General features: G+C 41.3%; 1 protein-coding gene across 1 annotated transcript; it reads right to left on the bottom strand.

Moving 5' to 3' along the window:
- Window positions 1–373: 373 nt before the first annotated feature.
- On the bottom strand, window positions 374–23,777 carry SGO1 (shugoshin 1). The gene is given in 10 exon segments (XM_043968102.1): window positions 374–955; window positions 1,114–1,175; window positions 1,177–1,307; window positions 6,741–7,598; window positions 8,383–8,453; window positions 10,520–10,599; window positions 13,430–13,534; window positions 15,322–15,518; window positions 15,606–15,754; window positions 23,616–23,777. Coding segments are annotated over 9 exon segments (1,791 nt in total). The 5' UTR covers window positions 15,748–15,754; window positions 23,616–23,777; the 3' UTR covers window positions 374–810.
- Between the last annotated feature and the right edge of the window lie 755 nt (window positions 23,778–24,532).

The raw sequence follows: 24,532 nt of genomic DNA, 5'->3' as shown, positions 1-24,532 counted from the left end.
AAATTTGGTGCCTCTGGAGGGATCTGCTCCTGGTGAGAGTAGAGGAAGCTGCTTAGGCCGGCCCAATACCATACAACTAATAAAAGTGAAGGGACATTCTTCTGAGTTTGTCCAGGTATCTAGTCATTTGATGATTCATGGTTTTGGTTCACTACTAAGAGATCCTATACATTAAAGCTCCAAGACAATTGCTCTAATCATGTAATTCTATACTTTGCTCAAAAAAAAAGAAAATGCACTTTAAGTGGAGAAGACAATTATCACAGTGCTAGCTTATAAAACTTTTATTATTTTATAGTAAACAACAGATTTCTTAAAAGTTGAAGCAGATATATACAAGGCTACAAATAGCCAAATTGATTAATTAAATCATACAGAGTGACCAGAAATTTTATTGTTGGAAGGTAATGAAGCTGAATAATTAAGAATATTGAATGATTCTTTACCTGTCTTTAATTAATTTCACAGTTATGATTCCCCATATATGGGGAAAACAAAGATGTCTGAGGTTACTAAAGATTTTAATGTCTAATTAGCCACCACTATTTTTTCTACAATTACTATAGGAAATATAATTTTTATTAAAACTAGGGGCACTTTGGGTAGTATAATACATTTAAACTTTTCAAAGAGGGTAAGACCAGCTATTTATCTATAGTAGGAAAAAAAAGCAATGTCAAATATTTGAAGATAGGTTTTAAAAGCACTACGGTGCTTTAAACAGCAGAACTTTTCATGTTAGTCATTCTGTCTACTCCTGTCCCAATAACATCATCAATTCTCTTCAAGCCAGAGGGTATAAGATGAATTTCAACGACATCCAACAAAAGCTTCATTGTATTTGGACAGTGAACGCTTTTTAGAAGATCTGCGTTGTCTGGGGTCCCTTTTCTGTTTGAAAATTGGAGAATTCAAAAAACATACATCTGTAAATGGGTCTCCTCTTCTCAGTTTTCTATGAGAATAAAATGAGATGTTAGAAGTAATCACGAGATTCATATATAACCTTTGTAGTTAAAATCAGAACCACCATTGAATTAAATCACAATCCTTCTGTGAAAACACACTCCCCCCCCCCCCCCCGCCCCCGGCCAAAAGACCATTATAACATACGTGGCAAGTGCAGGTTCCTTATAATTCACACTGAGGGTGCACCTGCGCTTACGCAGGGGGGGGCAAGGCAGAACTTTCTTCACTTTTGCTGAATGGAATGGAATGTTTTCTGCCTTGTGCCCCAGAAGTTTGATGGATATTGGTTACATCCTTCAAGGTAAGATGAAATGACTGTCGAGTTTTAGAAGGTGAACCTATGGAAAGAGTGATGCAGAAAAAGTGAAAAACCTAAAATTGCTTTCAGTTATGCAACCTGAGTTTAGAGAAGTCAGAAGGTTTGCCTAATGCAACTTTGGTTCTCTTCTCACAAATAAGATAAGACACAAACATGGAGAATACAACTTTGGACAGAGTATGAATGGTCTAAGAAAAGACAGAAATCCAATTTAGCTGGAGTGGAGGGTAATCAAGGCTCAATGAAGGAGGTGGCATCTAAGTTCAGAAGCATGGGGAAAACATCAACAAATAAAGGAGTCATGTAACTTAATCAAAACAGGGGCAGTTAGGTGGTGCAGTGGATAAAGCACCGGCCCTGGATTCAGGAGTACCTGAGTTCAAATCCAGCCTCAGACACTTGACACTTGCTAGCTGTGTGACCCTGGACAAGTCACTTAACCCCCATTGCCCCGCCAAAAAACAAACGACCCCCCCCCCCAAAAAAAAAACCCCATAGGGAACAGGGAGATGGAAGAGAGGACATAGCAATTGAGGTTAATTTGACTTGCCCAGGGTCACACAGCTAGTAAGTGTCAAATGTCTGAGGCTGGATTTGAACTCAGATCCTCCTGTGTCCAGGGCCAGTGCTCTATCCACTGGACCATCTAGGTGCCCTACTTAAGGTTTTTAAGTAGTAATGTGACCTGATCATATTTGAGTTATAGAAAGCCCAATAAAAAGGATGTTGTGTGTGGAATGTATTGGTGGGGAGGAGACTAAAGGGAGGCAGGCCTGTCAGAAAGGTAGTGTGATAGTCTATTCAAGAAGCAAAAATATGCATCTGAACTAAGGAGGCAGCAGTGGGAGGGGCTGGATTTGAGACATCAGGAAAGCAGAATCAACAGGACTTAGCAACTGATCCAATATTGGGGTGGGTAGAGGGATAGAGGGACACATACAGATAGAGAGATAAGTCAGTGCTGAATAAATTTCAGAGTTGGGGCAGCTAGGTCGTGCAGTGGATAAAGCACCAGCCCTGGATTCAGGAAGACCTGAGTTCAAATCTGACCTCAGACACTTGACACTTACTAGCTGTGTGACCCTGGGCAAGTCACTTAACCCTCATTGCCCTGCAAAAAAACCCCCCCAAAATTTAAAAAAAAAAAATTTAAATGAATAAATTAAAGAGTCATGTGAATAGAGGTATAGTTGGAGCCACGGGAAGGAATAAGATCACCAAAGAAGAAAGTATAGCAAGAAAAGAAAAAAGGACTAAGGACAGAGCCTTAGGTAAAATGCTAGAAGGGGGGGGAAAAAAAAAAGAAGAAACCATGAGGAGATGAAGAATAAGAAAAAGAGGAAAATCTGGTGTGATGGAAGCCTTAGATAATCAAACAGGGCAGTGAAGACTAGAGATATCAAGCTTACTGAGTGAGGTCGAGATTAAAATGTAACATGGAAATGTTTAACAAAATAAAATACAATTTTCTGAGCACATGGCAAATTTTAATGGGTTTTATAGATAAACAGGTGATGTAGTAATGGAAGTAAGTGGAGATTGCTTATTTAAAAGTGGCAGGAAAAGGGAAAGAGACTGAAGATGTAAGAAAGAGAAGGGATGGATGACAGTGCCAAAGTCTGAGGAAGAGATGGAAAGGAAAGTGATGAAGAATCCAAGGGAGTGAGGTTGGCCTTGGTTAGGAGAGCCATCAGTCAGAAGGGGAGGAGGAAAGATGGGGTGAAGTGAAGTTTGCTCCATTAAGTTGGAACAAAAGTCAAAATCAACCTCAAATGAGAAGAAAGGTTTAAAGGAAGACATTTACTGTGCAATCCCAACAAATCTAACATGGCCCATTGATACCAGCTCACCCTGAAAAATAGGAGTCATTTCTCCTAAAATGATCTTTTTTATGCTGAGCTGTGATTAAATTGGTATTAGGAGCTCTCTGTGTGAGAAAATTCATTGGCAGATCTGTGATGGCTTGGCACCTAGTGGTCTTCAGGACATGCCTGGGGTATGGAAAGGCTTAGTGAGTTTCCTGGACGCCCGTCCCCTCATATGTGACGGAGGTGGGACTTGAACTTAGGGCTTCCTGATCTAGAAGTTGGCTCTTTATGCACTTCTCCATGCTGTCTTATCTACAAACATTTAACTGATATAAATCAGTTGCTATAACAAGGAGGCCAGAAGAGCCTAGAAATCATCTGAGTCAGTAAACATTTGATCTCCTTGGCCACAGAAGAAACAGAGTAGTCCCAGGCAATACAAAGGTTGAATATAATCTAGCTAACAAAAACATTACAGATATGGAAGTGGAAGCCATTTTACAAAACTGCAAAAAGCAGTGGTGGGGAAGCCTATAGAAAGCTTGGCCTGAGGCCCATCAAAGTACTTGATCTCTAAAACATTTTTAGATGAAACTGGAAGGACAAGAAATAAATGAAAAAACAGCAACTTGCTAGCTCTGCAACCGTTATTGATTGATGGCAGTAAAACCACAGGTGTCACATCCCTTTAACCTTTTAAATGCTTAGTTTTCTCATCTAAAAAAATGGGTATGATATATAATACCTCCACGAAATACCTTACAGGGATGCTATGAAATTCAAATGAGATAACTTAAGTCAAACTTCTTTTAAACCATGAAGCACTCTGAAAATATCAGCTAAGGTACTCATACAAGGCTGCCATATTTAGCCCTGGCTGAAGGTATTTACTTTGGAGCATCCCATTTTAATAAAGACATAAACAAGCTGAGGGGCAGCTTGCCAAAGCAGACAGCAGAGAAGCCTCTGAGCGAGAGACCTGGGTTCAAGGCAATTCACTCAATCTCTCAGTGCTCCAGGCAGGGAGCTCCTTGAGGTTATCAATTAGAGAGGTGAACAATCAATTTGTGTGAATAGAGGGTGTTTCCATACCAGAATTTCCTTATGCTGATACAATCACAGGTTCCTATGGAAAAAAAGGGACTTCACAAGGACAACGAATTCTATTTCTAGAATACTTTGTCTGATGTCTTCTTTTGTGTCTCAGAGACTCTCATTTTTACCTTGATATCCTCATATATGACTTAGTACAATGATTTACATATAGGAGGTTCTTAATTAATGTTGAATTGGATAATGAGAAGGCAGAACTATTCAATTATATTACTTCTGTTTTCTCAACCCAGAAGGAAGGTCTTCAGAATGGATCGATTAAATGTAATCAACAGAGAATTGATAGGCAAGATAAGCGAGGAAATGATAAGAATAAGGAATAAGTAGCACCCAGTGAGTTCATGTTACTACATTGTAAAGTCCTGAAGGAAAGAAAAATGGTCCTATAGTGACATGAACAGATGTAAAATGGGAAACAACGTCACCATGTGACAATGACAGGTGTACAGCACAGTCAGTATCGCACTTAACAATGAGAGATTACAACGTGAGACAGACACTGGCACAGACAGGGTGAGGCTCCAGAGGAATCGTAGCATAGTCTAGATTTGAATCTTGGTCATGATATCTGTGAGACATTGGATAATTCACTTAATTCAACAGGGCCTCAGTTACATCATTTGCAAAAGTAAGTGGGTTAAGCAGGATGATCTCTCAGGGAGCCTGAGACAGGCAATATCTGCCTGGAGAAAAGCAACCCTGTCTCCAAAAAGGAGAAGTGGGTCTATTCCACCACTATGGACTTGTAAGTACGGCTTCTATTCCTGGCCCAATTCTAGAATGTGTCATGAAAGGGATGCTTTGTGAACACTGGGAAAGGGCCCCAGTACTGACTCGTAAGGAAGACCACCAAGAAGAGGCTGTGTCAGACCAACCGCATTTACAAGTCTGCTGTAGCAAGCACTCCTACCTTTAGTACACCACAGGACAAAGGCACTCGGTGAAGACTTGTGGGCAAGTTGGACAGACATGGATTTGCTATAGTACAATTAGGGAGATCTGGAGCCCAGTATGGACCCATAATTGGATAAAAAGAGCAAAATCAAATAGAGGGGAGGTCTTAGGCAGTGCCCTAGGGACTTATTCTTGGGTCCTATTCTACTTAATGACTTGGATCTAAGTATAGATGGCATGTTTATCATACATGCAGATGAAAGAAATCCAGGAGGGACACTTAATCCATTGGATAGCAGAGTTAATATTCAAAGAGATTTTGACATATTCAAAGTGGTAAAATGAAATACAGGAGGGATAAACGACAGCTATGTAACTAAAAAAAACAAACAAACCCAACTCCACAAGTACAGGACTAGAGAGATGGTTAGATAGCTGTCCATGTGAAAAAGGTCTGGAGAGGTTAGAATTAGGGTTAAGGAGGCTTTGGGAGACTTGAAAGTTCCAAAGGAGCCAGTATTGTTATAATCATAGAAGCCTAAAGTATCTGTAGAAGGCATCCTGTGTCCAGGACAGTGGCCATCCAACTGCCATACTCTCTTTGCATCCCCAGCCTTGAGTACACTGCCTAGGCCATAGTAGGTACCTAATAAACTTTTACTGACTGACTAAATTCTGAGTGCTCTGCTTAGAGATGGACATTAGACTGGAGGAGGCACAGAGAAGACAATGAGATTGGAAACTACATCGCGTTACTTTGTTGAAGCAAAATGAAGCTGGGTGAGCTTGGCAGGGGGAGACTGAGAGAGGCCATGAGCACTCCCAGATTTTGCCAGGGGCAGACTCCTTAGGACTAAGGGTTGTGTGTTACAAAAAGAATATCTGAATAGAGCATTCTCCAGTTGGGATGGGCTGCCAAGGCTTGTACCTACTTCCTGTCATCAGCCTCTTTGTGGAAAGGCTGGACTGATCACCTGCCAAGGGACACCGCATTGTTAGAAGGACAGTCATAATTCAGGAAGGGGACTCTACTGAGCTCCTTTCTACTTCCAGGATTCCAGTTTTGGAGGGAGGAACAAACTGAGGGGCCTCCTATGAGATAATTTTCTGGAAATGTGATGATCAGGAGCAGAGGGGGGGATCGAGGCAAGAGAAAGTTGTTAATGAGGCAGTATGGGAAATGTGAGAGTGGATGGCTGATCTGTAAAGATTATCAAGTCACTTGACGTGATGAAGCATAAATGTCTACACGTATTATCAATTCAATAGGTTGAATTATGTTTGCAATCCAACATTTACGAACTTTGTAATTTTGCACAATATATGCAAATCCTTTGGTTTTGGCCCAACTTTCTCTCTTTACCAAGCTTTTTTTCCTTTTTTTCAAATTTGCTTATGTGCTCTTCACTAACAGGGCATCTGCAACATGCCTGAGATCATGATTAAAGACCAGCCTGAAGTGGGCCAAAGAAAGACAAAAATGGATTCCCTACAATGTTATCAGCCTGAACATCCCCCCCCAGAGACAGATGGTGATTCTGTAACCTCCCCCGGAGAAACATATGGTGAGTATATCAGCACCAAGCTATCATTTAGCATCAACATCCAAACTGCAGACAAACAAATGGTTCACTTACTGACGCAGTGGCTGGTGTCTGCTCTCGCAGAGCTCTCAGGGGTGGTTTCAGTCATACATTTCTTCTGTTCTAAGCCCATCCTTTTGGATCGGGGTCTCATTTGGATTGGGCTTAGGAGAGAGTCCAGACTTTGCATATATTTGGATTTTTGTTTAAAAGGTACATAGAGTTCACCAGAATCCCGTTCTGAAGCACTTGACTCAGAGCTGTTCATCTCAGAATGAATGCTACTTTCTTCTTGCTCACAATAATCATTCACTTTCTTTTGCCGGAAAGGAGTGATGTGAACACGTTCTTCAAAATTAAAATTATAGGCATCACTGGAGTCAAAAGACTCATCTAATTTTTCCTTGGAAAGAGTTTTATTACCTCCACTCCTGCTCTTCCTACCCTTTGATGCACACTTGGATTTCCTCATTGCATTGGCTTTTCCTTTCTGTTCTCTTTTTCCTTTTTGTGAATATTTATTTTTCATTTCAGTTTGTTTCACTTTAGGTTCCGCCGTCACACATTCTGTTTCCATAAGAGCATCTGGTTCAGTCAGTGCTGGGGATAAATTGGTTTGGTTCTTGTTCCACTGACAGATACTATGGTCTAGATTTTCAGTAACAAGATTGTTTATTAGGTTTTCCTCAAATCCAGGGCTGTCCAGTTTGCAAAATTCCTCTGTCAAATCACCCATTTCTAAATGATCTAAGGTTTCAAGGTGACATATATCAGTGTGCGTTTTTCGTACACTGCAGCGCCGAACAGATACACTTCTTGGTAAGACACTGTCAGGTAGTTTCTCCTCTTCGTTTGGAGAAGAAGTCTCAATGTTAAGCCCCAGTGTATCCTGACAAACAGGAGAGCTTTCTCCTACAGATTTAATAGATAAATTAATTTAAAAGGTTCTCGCTTCCTCCCTCCCAATCCGCCCCCTCCCTTCTGCATTGTTCTTAGATGTGACAGGACCAGAAAGCTGCTTTCAACACTTACACTAGGTTGTAAAATTATCTGTTTTACGAACAGTCTAGGAAAACTTGACATTATCCTTAGGTTTCTCAGTTACGTGAATCCGATTTGTGAAAAGATTTTATGTGGCTTCTGGAAAGAACTCTCCAAAGGTCTATTCTATCCCTCTGATTTAAAGAAATGAATCTAATTGAACTAGTTAATAAATCAACCTAAGAAAAAATCAACCAACATCTACCTGCATAACACGATAAAAGCAGCTATTAGAAACACAAAAAGTAATGCTATGATCTTTTGGAAATCACAGAATTTTACTGAAAAGACATGTGAAAAACTGATGGTAGGCTACCTGGAATTTTTGTTTACATACAAATGAGTAGGAAGGCATTCCATGTTATAGAAATTCAAAAGAGGGAGAGGTCACTGTGATAACAGAACCTGGGTAAAACTTGGGTAGATGGCTGGGAGTAGGGAAGGCATGTGAGGCGAAACGAATCATGAGCAAAGATGAAGAAGCAGGGATGAGGCGGGTCTGGATTGGCCTTAGGGAATATGACGTGAAGGATGGAAACACGGACTGTACCCAAACTGTGAAGGGCCTTGAATGCTAAGCTAAGGATTTATTCTGAAGGTAATGGGAAGCCACTGATGATGTGAGAGCAGTGGGAGCTGGCAAGGAGGCAATTACCTTCTATTTGAAATGATTCGGCTTTTCCTGGAAGGTCAGCATCCAGAACAGGTTCACACCTTGGGAGTTGCCTAGAAATAACAACTGCAATTTATTCATTAGTACCACTGTAATAACAATGTCTAACATTTCCCTAATTTTGTGGGATTGCTCTTAGGCACCATCTCCCACCCTGGAAAAGTTCTTTACCCAGAGGCTATCTACAAGCGTTTTTTATAGCAATCACCTCAAGGCTCATTTCTCATTATTGGCACATGCAATTTTTCAAATTCGTGTGTGTGTGTGTGTGCGTGTATGCATGTATGTGTGCATATGTACGTGCATGTACATGTGTATGTATGTATGGGTGTGTGTATGTATATGTATGTGTGTATGTATGCGTGTATGTATGTATGTATGTATGTGTGTGTGTGGGTGTCAGTGAACAGGATTTTGTTCTGAGCTCCTTTGCCTGAGCTAGGCTGTCCTTATTTGGTGAGAGGCAGCATGAAATGGATGCAAGATTTGGGCTGAGAGGGCTTGAGCTTGAATCTCAGCTCTGCTGCTCACTACGTATGTATGTGATCCCAGAAGCCAGTCGGCTCTCAGCCTCAGTTTTCCTATGTGCGTGTTATGGGGATTAAGCTGTGTGACTGAAGATCCCCTTTGCAGCTCTAGACTCTACACTGAAGAATCTAGATTCCACATGGAAGAATGATTCCTGATCTAGCAGAGAATATATATCTATTTCCTTTTTTTTTTGGGGGGTGGGGGTGGGGGTGGGGAAGGCAATGAGGGTTAAGTGACTTGCTCAGGGTCATACAGCTAGCAAGTGTCAAGTGTCTGAAGTGGATTTGAACTCAGGTCCTCCTGAATCCAGGGCTAGTTCTTTATCCACTGTGCCACTTAGCTGCCCCATCCACTCCTTTTTTTTTTTAGTAAGGCAATTGGGGTTAAGTGACTTGCCCAGGGTCATACAGCCAGTAAGTGTTAAGTGTCTGAGGCTGGATTTGAATTCAGGTACTCCTGACTCCAGGGCCGGTGCTCTATCCACTGTGCCACCTAGCTGCCCCCCCTCCACTTCTTTTTAAACCAGGAGAAGGAAGAAAGAGTCCTGCAGTAGGATTCAGAGGACCGGGGCTCAAAATCCCTTCAATTCTTGGGGTCTTATTTTTCTCATCTTAAAAAGGATGTAGTTGGGACTGTATGACCTCTGAGGTACCTTCCAGCATTGAATTTATGATTTAATTTACCCCTAAAATTTAATTCTCACTTTTCTCAGTAAACTCTTTATAGTTGGTTCAAAGATAAAATTTGTACATGATTAAATAATCAAATTCTGAATCAGTAGAGTCTGAATTATATTGTATATTCACCATATCAAATCAGAACATACTTCATCTCAAAATGAATGCAAGCCTTAAATTTTTCTGATCCATAAAATGTCATTTCTTTCATCATATCCAACCACTAATACCTGTAATTTCAAATTATTTGTAGTTTTAGTAAAATATTTTTCTGTGTGGACCTTTTTACCAATAAAAGTCAGTATTTAAATAATGGATTTGTAGTTTTATGTTAATAATCAGATAGTAACTATCTCAGGAATATAATCCTAACTCAATTCCATTCTTTACCATTCACAATACATGCTTTGTTGATCTTGGGTTAAATTGGTTTAAAATGATACATGAAGGAGAGGATGGCAGAAAATAGATAGGAGATATATTTTAAAACAATATAACCTGTCTAGGACAAAAATATAGTATGTGTTACATGGTTATTCAAGAACTACACTGAAGTGTAATATTTCTCTTATGCACTGGGCAATTTATACCCTAAGAAAAAACATTATTAGAATAATCACTTCAATATAGCTCTTAGTCTGGAAAGTATATAGAGTGTGTGATTTTTGGGAAAAGAATGCCAATCCCAGTAAGCCTTCTTGTGCCCACCCAACAAAGAAGACAATTAAAAGGGTAAGAAAGCTAGAGTATTTTTTTTCTTGGTTCAGTGATTTCAACAAATCTCATTTCATAAAGAATGTTCAGACGCTAGATATAGCCAACTGTGTAGCAGAACTCTGTATCAGCAGAAGAGAATTCTTTTTTTGAGAGGTGCCCATGTACCAAGAATTTTGAAAAACTTTTATACTAACGGTAAACAATTTACTGCTGAGTCACTGGAGATATCTTCATCGTAGCATTCCCCTGTTTCCGAGGCACACATTCTCTGGTTCTGTTAATATGTATGAAAAGCATTCATTAACATGGAAATATTCATGTAGAAGCATTACTATTCACTGTCAGTCCAACTATGCAAGAGAAGGGAAGTGAGTGTGACCCATCTATGCAGGCTTCCTCTTTAGCTGTAAAAATCCTATTCAAGTTCTGGAGGTCTAAGCATTCTGTCTCCAAAACAGGAGAATGGTAGGGAAGAACTGCTGTTATACGTATGTACTTAGATATGTTTTTCAATGAGATTTTAGGAAGCTAGCCTATATTCAGATCAGAATGGCATTACAGGAACACTGATGATGATAAACTCATCATGTAGGATAAAGCCAAAGACATACGATCTCTACTTTCCAAAGGTTTACACTCAAGTTTTTTGAAAAGTTCAATTTTCTACTGTCCTTGTAAGTTACTATTTGAAATGTTTGTTCACAACCACTATTACTGATAGTAAATAGAGAAAATGAAAAGGGAGTACTTGGCAGACTTTATGAATAATTCTAAAATCACTCTGAAACTGGCTAAAAAAGAAAAATGCAACAAAATGCATCCAAAAGAGTCTTTAGACACTGAACAGCACAGCTAAGCCTGTGTTGTTATCTGCCTAGTCAGACATCAGCAGAGGCAAATGTTCCCTTTACAGTGTTTTAATCTTTCTATCAACGATGTTATAATTAAAAGCACACCAGTGGTTTGTACAGAACAAGAGTAGGTCAAGTACTTCCAATGGACAATTTTTCCCCTTAAAAATTCCAACACGGTCTACCCAATACATGACAATATTTTCACTACTGATTAATTTCTAGTCATTTAAGAATGCCTATCAAGGGGAAGCTAGGTGGCGCAGTGGATAGAGCACCGGCCCTGGAGTCAGGAGGACCTGAGTTGAAATCCGGCCTCAGACACATAACACTTACTAGCTGTGTGACCCTGGGCAAGTCACTTAACCCCAACTGCCTCACCAAAAAAAAAAAAAAAAAAGAATGCCTATCAAACAGTTGATCCACAGAGTGGGGAACTTTTACTACTTTCTGTAAATGTCACCATTTGTTAAAAACAGGCTTTTCTAAACCCCACTTCTATGGCTGAATTTCACGGAAACTTTAGAGATTAGAAGATGATGATTTCGGTACCCCCCCCCCCCCATCAACTAGCAAGAAAGAAATACCAGGAAGACCCAAGCCAAGCAATCCATCTATTTTTAAAAAAAATACTCAACTTAAACACCCAAAGAGAGAACATTTCCACATAAAGTAGAAAAGAACAAGCAAATTCTATGTGAAACCATGAATTTCTATTATGTACAGCTTAGTTTTAAAAGAATATAAGAAATTCAATGTGTTACTGTCAAAGTTGTCCTGCTTGTTTGTCTGTTTCCTTCCAAATTTCCTTCTGTTCTCTTTTTCAATTAGTCCCTAATTCTTTCTTTTTTGGGGGCAACACTATCACTTGCTTCCCTCAACCCCAATTTCCACCCTGTAAGAAAACCATATTTGTTTAAAAAAAAAAAAGGCACAGTTAACCAGAATAAATCCACACATTTACCACGTCTCATTCATTTTCACCTATTTTTAAGACACGTCGTGAACTTTGGTGTCTAGAAGAATGGCAATGCCCTCAACAGAAAAAAGGTAACTTGGGAGGAGAAGAGAGGATAATTATTAGGACAAGAGACACATGGATTTGGGGATCATCTATGTAGAGATGATGATTGACCCCGTGGAAACTGATGAAACTGCCATGGGCCAGAGTGAAATGGAATGAAAAGTAAAGAAGGCCTAGGATAGAAGCCTGCAGGTCTCCCATGCTTCAGGGGTAGGCACAGGAACCAGGACAAATTTGTGGCAAAGAAGCCAAAGGTGGAGAGGCTCCATGATCAAGGGGGTGGTCAACAGTGTTAAGAACAGCAGAGAAGTAAAAGAGGATAGGGACTCACTTCAAAGATCATTGGACTTAAAGTTAAGAGGTCATTTGTAACCTCATTGTTTCAGTACTATGGTGGGGCTGGGTAGTGAATAAATGCTAAAAAGTAGGAGGGGAAAATTCTTTCTAGAAATTGGGCAGGAAAAGGGAAGATTGACATAGGATGGTAACTTGAGGGGATGGAAGTATCAAATGAATTCTATTTTAAGAATGGGGAGGGACAGCTAGGTGGTGCAGTGGATAAAGCACCAGCCCTGGATTCAGGAGGACCTGAGTTCAAATCTAGCCTCAGACACTTGACACTTGCTAGCTGTGTGACCCTGGGCAAGTCACTCATTGCCCCACAAAAAAACCAAAACAAACAAAAAAAGAATGGGGAGACTAGGCATGTCATAGGCAACAGACAAGGAATCATTAGAAAGGGAAAGTGAAGATATGTGGGAGGGAAGAAATCATCAATAAGGCAACCCTCCAGGGTTCCTGGAGAAAATGGAAATAAGGTCAGAAGGCTCAGACCTGAGAAGAAGTGGCTCCTTTTCTTTGTAAAATGAATTAAAGGAAAGGATGAGTGAAGATATGTACAGGTTTTGGGATAAGAGAAGGGGAAAAGAAGAACTCAGAAAAGTGGGAAGCAAGGTCTTCAGCTAAGAAAGAGATAGAGATAGAGAGGAGGGGAAGGGCAGGGAGGGAGAGAGGGAAGAGGTGGGGAAGGCAAAGAGGGGCTTGGGAAAGGATGAGAAGGTTCAGAGTAGCTGTTGAGGCATTTCCTTTTCTAAGTACCTTTATTAATACACAACAGCAAATGATCAGCATCTCAGAAACAATATTAAGTACCTTACAGGTGTTCAATAAATAGCAACTGAAATAAATTGTCGTAAGAGAAAAAAAGAAAGACAATTGAACGAACTTACAAGAGCTGTAGAACACAGAGCTTGAGCTGGGCTGAGAAGGTCAGCTGTCTCTAGCAATTTTTGAGTGACCTTACAAATAATGCCTCTCAAAGTTGACAGTTTAGCCTGATTGAGGAAAAGGGAAAAATGTGTACATTATGTTATAATGAATTCCTAAATACTTTCAACTATCAAAACTATTTTGGGAGAGGGGGAAGGGAATGGAAGAGGAAGCAGATAAAAATGTTATCAATGAGACACTAAATTAAATGAAATTTCTATATGACATGAGCCACATCCTCATGGAGCTTAATTAATGCAGGGGGGGGGCGAGGATGGGCAACAATCAAGGAAGAAAGAACTAAGCACAAATAACTATAATCACAATATTAAGTGCACCAGAGAAGCAGAAACAAATTATTTAAGAAAGATACAAGGGCAGGGAAGCTCAGGGCACATTCTGGGGACAGAGTAGCCCACTTTAGTTGGAATGGAGAATATGACAGGGAACAATATGAGATTAGGCTAGAAGGTCAAGTGGCCTGATTGTGGAGGGCAAAAGTTTGACAAGTAATAGGGAGCCACAGAACATTTTTGAGCAGAGAAGTGCTATGAGTAGATCTATGTGGATGGTCTCAAAGTAATTTCCATTTGGCTCTGCAGTGCACTGTACTTTTCAATAGATTTGTCTTGGCTAACAAAAAAAAATTGTTTTATTTCCTTTTGTAAGCAACAATCGATGGCATACAAAAACTTCTCCGAAGTGTCCTGAATCAAAGAAAGGCAGAACAGCCTATAAGGGAATTTAAATCTGCAGTAGATATTATTATGTAGGAGGTAAATAACTCACACAGGAAAAAGTCATAGTTAATGATTGTGTGAAACCTCTTAGTCTCAACTAATATAGCCTGCTGCTTCTAGATCTGTCTTAAATTACTTGACACCAGGTTTGTAGAAATCAATGCAATTAGATTTAAATAACCAAACTACGAATAAATTTGATTCCCCTAAAATAGCAATAATCAAAATGCTGAAAAAATATTGGCTGTTGATATCAGAAAATCATCATGGGTCAAGGCTCTCCCTAGATCAATCTACTAAAACTCTGAGGACTGATTCCTGTCATGTCTGTACAATTATATGAAACAGAACCAGGCAAAAAATTGGGTCAGGATGGTTAAAATGACTGTTTTGATAACCTGAACCATAAGATCAGTGCTAAGAAATTCCTGCTGCAAAATGAAATTGAATAGAAAAGTGACTGAGTCTTTTGACCTAGTCTAATTTACCTGTTGTATTTAGAACCAGCTTAAATATAATTACTCTCTCAGTTTAGCGACTTGTCTCTGTTACTCAGTTCAATTTGCTAAATGATCAGCAATGCATAAAGTCAAGTGTTCAATGTGCTCTTTGCTTCAAAAAACAACAAACAGGTACCAAGACTTCCAGTGTATGTGCAAGGCACTGGAGACAAAAAGACAAAAACTAAAATTAGCCCCCGCCCTCAGGAAATTTACACTTTATTGGAGAAGCACAACAGGTACAAAAGTGCAAAGAAAATGGAGAGGGGAGAGAACATGAATAATGAGGTGTGATCAGAGGAGGCTTCATGAAGAAGGGGCTCATGGAGTTAGGCCATGAAGCTACTGGATTACCAATTAGAAAAGCAAAAGCATCAATTCTATACTTGGATCTTTATGTATAGGGCATAGTTAAGGATGGAACTATACAGGAGGTTTACACTGAATATGATAATAGGAAAAAGCTACTTGCTATTAAGTTTGTTCTTTTTCTTCTGCTATTAAGTTTTAACAATCAAATTGAGCTAAATTAGTAATAGGTTAAAATAATTAGTTCAAGGATCTTACAATTTTCTTTTGGGAACCCCCCCCCCTTTTTTGTAATGAAAATACCTGAGTAGACTCTTCTGCTTGCTGTGAAGCCAGCTGTCTTCTTAATACAAAGAGCTGAAGGTTGAGGTATTGGCATTCTTTTTTCAAATGGAGGATGGTGTCTTGGGCATCCCTCACTTTGGATCTTTCACTTTCCAAAGCTAAAGCTAGAGCTCTGTTGTTCTCCTGGTAACTTTTCAGCTGTGTAGCTGGGTTGGCTGAAAGAAATATTGAATGGCTTATTAATTATGAAATGCAAATTTAGTGAACGATGCCAAAGGAAAAGAAAGATGAAAGCTTCTTACTGAGTATCTTGCATTTTGCAGCCAGGATGGGCTTGGGTTTACCAATCTGTGCCAATCGTTTATTTCTTTTCTCTTTCATCCGTTCCTTTATATCTTCCAAACTATCCTGAAAGGATTTTTTAAGGCATTTTTCCTTAGACATCTTCTACCTAGAGATTTCACAAGGAGAAAAACGATTTAAGTGAAGCAGTGATTCATTTGTTATGAAATAAACTATGTAATCGAAACATGGGAACAGGCTGTCTGGAGAACTGGCAATTACCTGTATACAATTATCCAATCGATATGCATAGTTTAGACAAAGTCTGATTTTGCAGTGCTCCCAATTTCATTTACTATTTCTCATGTGATCCTGGTCAGGTGACCTATGGAAGAGGTCTAAGTACTGAAGGCATTTTTTAATTTTTTTGCAAGGTAATGAGGGGCTAAGTGACTTGCCCAGGGTCACACTGCTAGTAAGTGTCAAGTGGCTGAGGCCAAATTTGAACTCAGGTCCTCCTGAATCCAGGGCTGGTGCTTCATCCACTGCGCCACCTAGTTGCCCCCTGAAGGCATTTCTAAAAGATGAGTTTTCCACTTAAAGTTTCTGAAAGCCTTTTCTTTGTCTTAGATGATTTTTAAGTTTTTGTTACAGACTTTATCTGTCATTAACTTGGCTATATTCTACCCTCCTCATCCTCCTTCCCCTGGTATTCCAGATTCTTCCCTGGGCCCTGTCCTCCTGACTGGGGAGTCTGCCATATCTAGGCACTCTCACTTGTACCACAGTGCATTTCTGCCATGGTTGCTATTGTGCTCTTCAATTCCACTGGCCTCCCCACACTAGGACCTGCACCCCTGAGGCGCTGTACTACTGACTGGGAAGAGCCACCAAATCTAGGTACCCCTGGACCCTCCTTGCTGCATGTCAGTGCCCCTGTGGTGTGCCTGTGTCTCCTTCTGTTCTCGATGTTTACTACCATTCCAGGTAAAGACAAGCTGATCATTTCCCATGACTCCATTCACCATCCCTGTTACTTCACTGATGAAAACACCCTACCCAGATGTCTTTTATTCTCTTATCTGTTGTCTTCCCCTATAAAAATGTCAGCTCCTTGAAGGTAGGGCCTGTTCCCTTTTCACTTGTCTCCCTATTGCAGAGCAGTGTCTGGCACATAGTAAATTTTTAATAAATGCTCATTCGTTCACACACATTATATTTCTACCTACCTGCTAGTCCCTAGCTTGCTAAGTCTGAAGCCTGCTATGGCTCAGTGTTTATATTTTCACCAAGTACACCTGAGGCCAGTGACACCAAAATATAGAAAATGTAATTATATAGAAATGACTAAAGTTTTCATTTTCTGATCAATCATTCCAGTATGATTTCTTAAGTTTCTGGCATATATATATATTTCCCTCTCCAACTTCCTATATCAATCAGTTGGATTGAATTCACTGGATGAATATTTTACTTGGTTCTTTAAACAGATCACAGTGAATTACCTTTAACCCTGCACAGCAATGTCAATTTAAATTTACATTTCAGGTTTTTCTATATTCATCAACTTTAACATATTAATATTCCAAATACATAAGAAATATCGATAAATTCAAAGTAACATTTCCACTGTAACATCATATACAGTAAGTAAACAAGGACAGGTAGAAATACATAATCTTAAAGTCTTGAAAGCTTTAAAGAATGTCTAGGCCAATTTCTTATTTTGTAGACAAGACTGAAGGCTAGAGAAATCCAAGATCACACAACTACTTAGTGGACAGAGCCAAGAGAAGACCTATCTACCCTGACTACTAGTGAATTATGAAGCATGTTAAATAGATCTTTAAAATATGTATTTTTAAAAACCTACAACAAGTAGCACACGATGTCAGTAAAAGAGAATGATACTTTTGTTACTAAAGCACTATCATACATAGTTCAGGGCAAATTCTAAATTAAGAGCAATGAATACTTTTTTGAGGGGGGAGGGGCAATGAGGGTTAAGTGACTTGCCCAAGGTCACACAGCTTATAAGTGTCAAGTGTCTGAAGCCAGATTTTGAACTCAGGTCCTCCTGAATCCAGGGCTGGTGCTTTATCCACTGCACCACCTAGCTGCCCTGATGAATACTTTCTGATACAAATTCTTCAACTTGTGACTTTATCAGTGTGGGTATTCCTTCCACAGACACAGATGGCAATTTTCTCTAAGAGGTAGTAGTTCTTTAAGAGTGACTGTAGACAAAAAAAATATCAACTTGTGGTCAATTTGGTGATGAACTGATCTTAACTAAGCAAGTTCTTGGATTGCAGATAGAGTCTAACCTAGGGCCCATACTGTAGTGCTTTCAGGAATGTTAAGACCTGGCAAAGCTTACATTCCTGTTGGCATAACCTTGAAGAACTTAGGTTCACTTCCTCAATATAATGAGATATCAGAGCAGGCAGGACTTTAATGGAAAAGAGTAACAAGTATTTTGTGTTAATTACAAAATTGCTAAATATGCTGTACCTGTATTAAAACAAATTTTGATGATCAAATGTACTCAATTAAAAAAATGTACAATTTAGTTCTACCCATCAGATATTTATCGATGTGCAAAGCATGGGAGTGGGAAATGGGGAGGATAAGGTAAGGGTGGACACAAAGCTGACAAATCACACTCCCTGCTTCCAAGGAGTTTACTAGGTAAGTGCACATCTGTATTGAGGGATGGGGCAGGGTTCTATGGGTATCTGGGTAAACAAAAAAACCCCCTACTGTACAAGGGATATTAAACACTTTTCCAATCTTAAAGTATTATATAAGTGTTAGCTACTATTAATAACAGAGGTACAAAAATGCTATGGAGTTTTAGAAGAATAGATCATCTGGTTTGAGGGAATAAGGAAAAGCTACTTGGAAAAGGCAGAGTTTGAGCTGGTCCTTAAGAGATAGATTGTTTTTTTTTTTTGGGGGGGGGGCAGGCAACAAGGGTTAAGTGACTTGCCCAGGGTCACACTGCTAGTAAGTGTCAAGTATCTGAGGCTGGATTTGAACTTAGGTCCTCCTGAATCCAGGGTTGGTGCTTTAGCCACTGTGCTACCTAGCTGCCCCCAATAGATTGGATTTAAACAGATAATAATGTTGGGGAAGACACTTCAAACAGGGATCACAGCATAAGCTAAAGCCTAAAGCAGAGGTGTCAAACTCAGAAATTGATCCCAGCAGGGAACATTGTCTGAAAACTACAAACTAACACTGTCTGTGTTATATTGTTATTTATTTTGTAAAAGACTTCCCAATTATATTTTAATCTGGTTAGGGCTGCACTCAGTAGTTCAATATCTCTAGCCTAAAGGAAAGATGTACCGCGTGGGAAAGTTAGTAGTAGTTCAGTTCAGATAGGTGGTAAAGTAGATAGAGTGCCAGTCCTGGAGTCAGGAGCACCCAAATTCAAATTTGACCTCAGACACTTGACACTTAAGTAGCTGTATGACCCTGGGCAAGTCACTTAACCCTGAATCCCTCAAAAACATCTGGGGCCATCTCCAGCCATCCTGACTTATATCTTGCCACTGGATCCAGATGGCTCTGGAGGAGAAAGGGAAGCTGGTGACTTTGCATAGACCTCTCTCACTTAAATCCAATTCACTGCAAGTCATGATCTTCTTTGACAACAAAGGACAAACAACAACAACTAAATAACCAGACCCTTTATGATCTAGCTCCCATATTATCTTCCATTCTTATTTCATGATATTCTTTCTTTGTGTATGCTATTAACCAGAAAAACTAGTCATGTTCCTTCCCCACGTGCCTACACTTGTATGTATCTGTTTTCACATCTGGAACAGAGCACTCCCAACTTCATCTACGGACACAATTATTTTCTTTTAAGGTCTAACTCAGAAACCACCACCCAAAGGATGCCTTTCCTAATCTCTTCATCTGCAAGTGTTCATCCTTCCTTGAATCTCAGACTACTTTGGGTTTTTCTATGTAGTTAATCATTAGCTAATTTCTGGAAAGAAATTAATTTGTCCTCTCCTTGTTTTTAAATTTCTTGAATGAGGGGGTTGTGATTTTTCATTTATATATCTTAGTGTTTAGCATGGTATCTGGCATTTAGTAATATGCCTGTTTCCTCAAATGTAAATGAAGGAGTTGGTTCCAAACCTAGGATCTTAGGATCAACATTGGATTGAAGGTTAGGGAGTGCTAGGAGAAAAGGTTTGAGAGCACGACGAGTCGAGGGCATTAAATGTAAAGCCAAGAGGCTGGACTTTCATTCCATGGTCACTGGAGAATCACTGACTGAAAAGATTCTGGGGAGGGGAATGACTTCTGCTGGGCAGATTCTAGAACCTCCTTTCCTCTCTATGACACCACAGACCCTTAGCTTGAAAACTCAGAGTTCTTCTTCACTATGTCCCATAACAAATTTCTTTTCCTCAACATTCTGAATCCACTTCTATCCTTTACAACTCCCTTCTCAGAATCTCAATCCATTTTCTTCAGTCTTGGCTTTTCCTACAACTATACTGACTAGCAACAAACCTTTATGAAAGAAGTATCTCTAGGTCTTGTTTATTTTACTTTTCGTCAGATTAGACTTCATAATATATAATATACAGTAACATTTTAAGCTATATTGGAAGATTTATAGTAGAATACCCAGTTCTATTTTAAAGGAATGCCACTTACTACTAAAAAGAAAACAAACCATTATCAGGAGAGGGCACAAGCAATATAACTAATGGAACATTTACTATTAGACTACTCCTCAGGGACTGAACCTGTGATTTATTTGGTATCAGTGCAGGTCAACTTCTCTACTGTTGCCGTCTTAGAGGGCTGTGTAGAAAGCACTGTCGAGTTGTGACTTGCCCAGTGTCAAGAAGCACTCAGTGTGCATTAGAGGCGGCATATCAACCTACATCCTCCAGCATGGCTGCCCACTCTATTATATCTTATGTAGGCTTTGTGTGCTCAGGCAAAATTGGCCATTTATTTTATTTGGACTCTTAAAGGCACTAAAACCAGGCAAAAATCATACTCGGATGCCTTACAGAAGTAAACGTTGGTCATCTTGGATTTGTGCAAAGGCTACACCAGCAGAGCACAAGATCTGGCGCTGTGAATAGAGGCTGGATTCTGACTGTTGGCTCTTGGATGGACCAACTTAGCTAAGTTGAGAGGCTAATCACCGCCAGGCTGGCTAATATATGATAAATTATTTGGCCATGGTCACTCATAAAAATTAAAGGGGGGGGGCTTATTGGGTAGATTATAGTGAGGATTCTTTTTGTATATGTGTTCAACTAGATGGGTCTTGACATCCCTTCAAATGATTAAATTCTGTGATTCTGTGAATATGCAAATTGAGGCCACAGATCAAAGACCAAGCACCTGTTTGTAAGCATGTTTACAAAGTTTTATTAATGTCATCAAAATAGTCACTACCTGTCAAACATATTTCATAATAAATGGGGAAACAGCCATGTCTTTCTTTGCACGTGTGGTTTTGTTTCTATAAGTTTCACCCAAAGTTGTTTACATAGGCTCATGTTTGTACCTATTAGCTGGGATCGGGCTTTGGGCAAGTGATGGCAGAAGGTACGTGTCTGAAGAATCAGGTCAAGCTCTTGATTGGGAATCCCATTTTAGGCAGTTCTGCAGTATTCCAGAGATTGATGAGATCCAAACAATGTCAAGGGGCTTTGCAAACCTTAGAGCCCTATCTTAGTGCTGCCTATTGTTATTTTATTTTAGCATCTATACAAATAACACTCTATGGCAGCACTCTCCTTTGAGGAGCATGCTACTATCTCATGTTTCAGTTGATTGAAATGAATCAAAACACGGAAAAGTCATCTCCGATGTTCTATCTGTTCAGGAATTTTGTATAATCCACATACTTTGTCAGCACTACACAATCTTCATAAGAATGATCCATCCTCTTAAAGAGGGCATTCTTCCTAGAAATATGAAAAAGGAACAGGAAGCCTTTTAAAAAGAAAATCCTACAAGACTGTATCTCTACTGTCACAAAACTGATGAAGGTTTCAAGCAGAGGTTCTTTGTTTTTGTTTTTTTTAGGCAATGGGGGTTAAGTGACTTGCCCACGGTCACACAGCTGGTAAGTGTCAAGTGTCTGAGGCCAGATTTGAACTCAGGTCCTCCTGCATCCAGGGCTGGTGCTTTAACCACCGCGCCATCTAGCTGCCCCTAAAGCAGAGGTTCTTAATCATGGGTCAGGATGTGGTGAAAACTTTAACGTTTTTATCTTTTACTAACCTCTAACTGAAATTTAGGAGTTCCTTCAATTATTTTAAAAAAGCAAAACAAAAGCAATCAAATAAACATTCTGTGGAGTCCGTGACACAGAAAAGATCAAGAACTCCTGGTTTAGGGGGGGTCATAGATTCGGAGCTGGAAGAGACCTTTAAAGGTCATCTAGTCCAAATTCCCCCAATTACAGACGAGCCATTTAAGCAAGGCTTAGAAAGAACACCCTATCTCACTGTTTACTGTTTGTTGACTATAGTTATTTATTATTATTTTTTTAATTTAAGAGGTCAAAGTGCTGCCTTAAAAGCTCTCTTCCAACAAGGCCTCTCTCCTGCCCATGTTAAGATCCCAGGCTAAGACCTGTACGGTTGGATGGTCACCTCTTCTATTTTCACTTTACTAACCACTCTCCCAAAAGCCCCTCTGGGAGAACTAGTAGAAAGGATCCCCTTCAGATCTAATTTATGAGGAGGAATGAGCCAAGGAGGTAGAACCAGTGGCCAGTGTTACCATGCCTGCCTGGGCAGGTGGAATCCTGCACCTCCCAAGACACCCCCGACAAGTTTCTTTCTGCTGGGTTCCTTCCAGGATCCCACATTACCTCGGGGGCTGTGTGGGAGGAAATGGGAACGAGACTCAAGAGGCTTGCCGGGCTATCTGCTCAGGGGCCATCTTCAACTTTCCTGAGTCTTTCTTCCCATACATTCAGGTCCTGTCAATTCGACTCCACAACTGGTGACATTCACTGCCTTCTCCCCATTCCTACAACCAACAACCATACATTCAGACCCTCATCACCAGCTGCCTGGAAAATCCCGAGAGCTTCCGCATGGATTCCTCTCCCCGATTCTAGTCTCTCCCCTTTCCAACACGAGCTGCTACAAGCTGCCAAAATACTCTTCCTAATGCCTAAGTCTGACCACCTCACTCTCCCTCGGACAAGAACCTTCTGTGGTTCCCTATTATCTTCAGGATAAAATCGTAACAGTAACAGTTAGCATTTATACAGAGCTTTCCCGTTCGTAGGCCGCTTTAAACATAAACCCTCCAGATGGTCGCTTATAAGGCTTACGAAGTGCTCATACACTCTTTTCACTGGAGCCCCACAAAAGCTCTCCGGGTTACATGCTGCTGTTGTTATTATTATCATCATGACCACGATCGCCGCCACCACCATCATCATGATCCCCCGCAGGTAAACAGAGGCTCGGGACTTGCCCAGGGTCCACCTTGCCAGGATCGGGCTCTCCTTCCACACCCCAAGCCTGCACTTCGCCCCTTCTTCACGCCCACCTCTAGGAAGGGCCAGGTCAAAGGCCCCTCCCCACAATCCATCCACAAGCATCCACAGGAGCCGGGCACCGCGTGCCGGACGCCGGGGATCCAGGGACCGCAATGCGCCGACCCCGGCCGCCCCCTCCCGCCCCCCCCGGCGCGTCCATTCCCGAGAAGGGGCCGGGTAACGGGAGGGGAGTCGGAGCGGGCTTCGTGGAGGAAAGAGGATCTAACAAGAGGCGGCGCTGAGGCCGCCGGGGGAAGGGCCCGGACAAAGGCTGGGAGACGGGAGGCCGGCTCGCGGATCCGTCCGGCGTGAAGGACAATGGACAATAAGTAATCAGCGGGTGCCCTGCGTGCGGCCTCCCCCGGGAGGGACGGCCATGGCATCCCCGCGCCGGGGCTCCCCCTCGCGGCCCGGCCCCCCCATCTCCCGCTCGGCTTCCTCCCCCCGCCGCCAGTGGCGCGCTTCAACCTACGAGCTCCGGCGTCCCCCGCCAGCGGCACCGGCTCCGGCTCCGGCCGGGTCCGTTGGTTCGGTTTACTCGGCGGCTTCCGGAGACTCGTTCGAAATTCTCCGCTGCTCTCCCCCATTGGCGGACAGCGTCGAATCACGTGAGGCGGCCGAAGTCGCGCCGCCGTCGCCGGGGAGACCAGCGATGAGGACGTGCGTGGGCACGTACGCCCCTCCCCGCCCACTTGCCTACATCACGTGATGCAAACTTCCCGCCTCATTTCTCCAGGATCCACTCCCCCTCCTGGGCTCCTGCATCCGGGTACTTTACTTTCTCCCAGTGAGGAAGGAAATGACTGGCTCCGCCCCCGACGTCCGGCTGCGCCGAGAGGGTGGGATTGGGAGGGGATGGCAGGTAGCTGGGCCGCACCGAAGCTCTTTGGGCGGGGTTACATTCGGTCGCTCCGCATCGCCCTCTGGTGGTGGAGGAGGGGAACGACGCCTCCATCCTTACTGGCTCTCACTTACTGGGCAGGTAAATAGATGCGCGCAGCTTGATTCAAACAAAAAGCCGGCCTGGGTTAAGCAGATTGACTAAATCAGGGCTTCTTAAACTTTTTCCGCTCGCGACCCGGGTATATAGGTATAGGAAATAGGTATGCTTAACCTTTTGGTGTTGCTCAATTTTTCGTGACCCCGCATTTAGTTACGCGACCCCCCTCATACGGGGGGGGGCTTAAGAAACTAGGGACCCCCCCAAATCAAAGTAAAGCAGCCAACATTTACGGAACTTCTATCCTTAATGGCTGTGCCACCTGGATCTAGTGGCTTCATCTCTTGAGCCTCAGTTTCTCTTTCTGACAAATGCAAAATAGCAGTTGCATCACCCGCTTCTCCTCTATTTAAAATCTCCTTTTTTCCCCTCCTAAATCTGTAGACGTT

The sequence above is a fragment of the Dromiciops gliroides genome, chromosome 5 (assembly GCF_019393635.1).
Source record: "Dromiciops gliroides isolate mDroGli1 chromosome 5, mDroGli1.pri, whole genome shotgun sequence".
NCBI classification, from domain to species: domain Eukaryota; kingdom Metazoa; phylum Chordata; class Mammalia; order Microbiotheria; family Microbiotheriidae; genus Dromiciops; species Dromiciops gliroides.
This window is presented reverse-complemented; position numbering and strand designations above follow the sequence as displayed.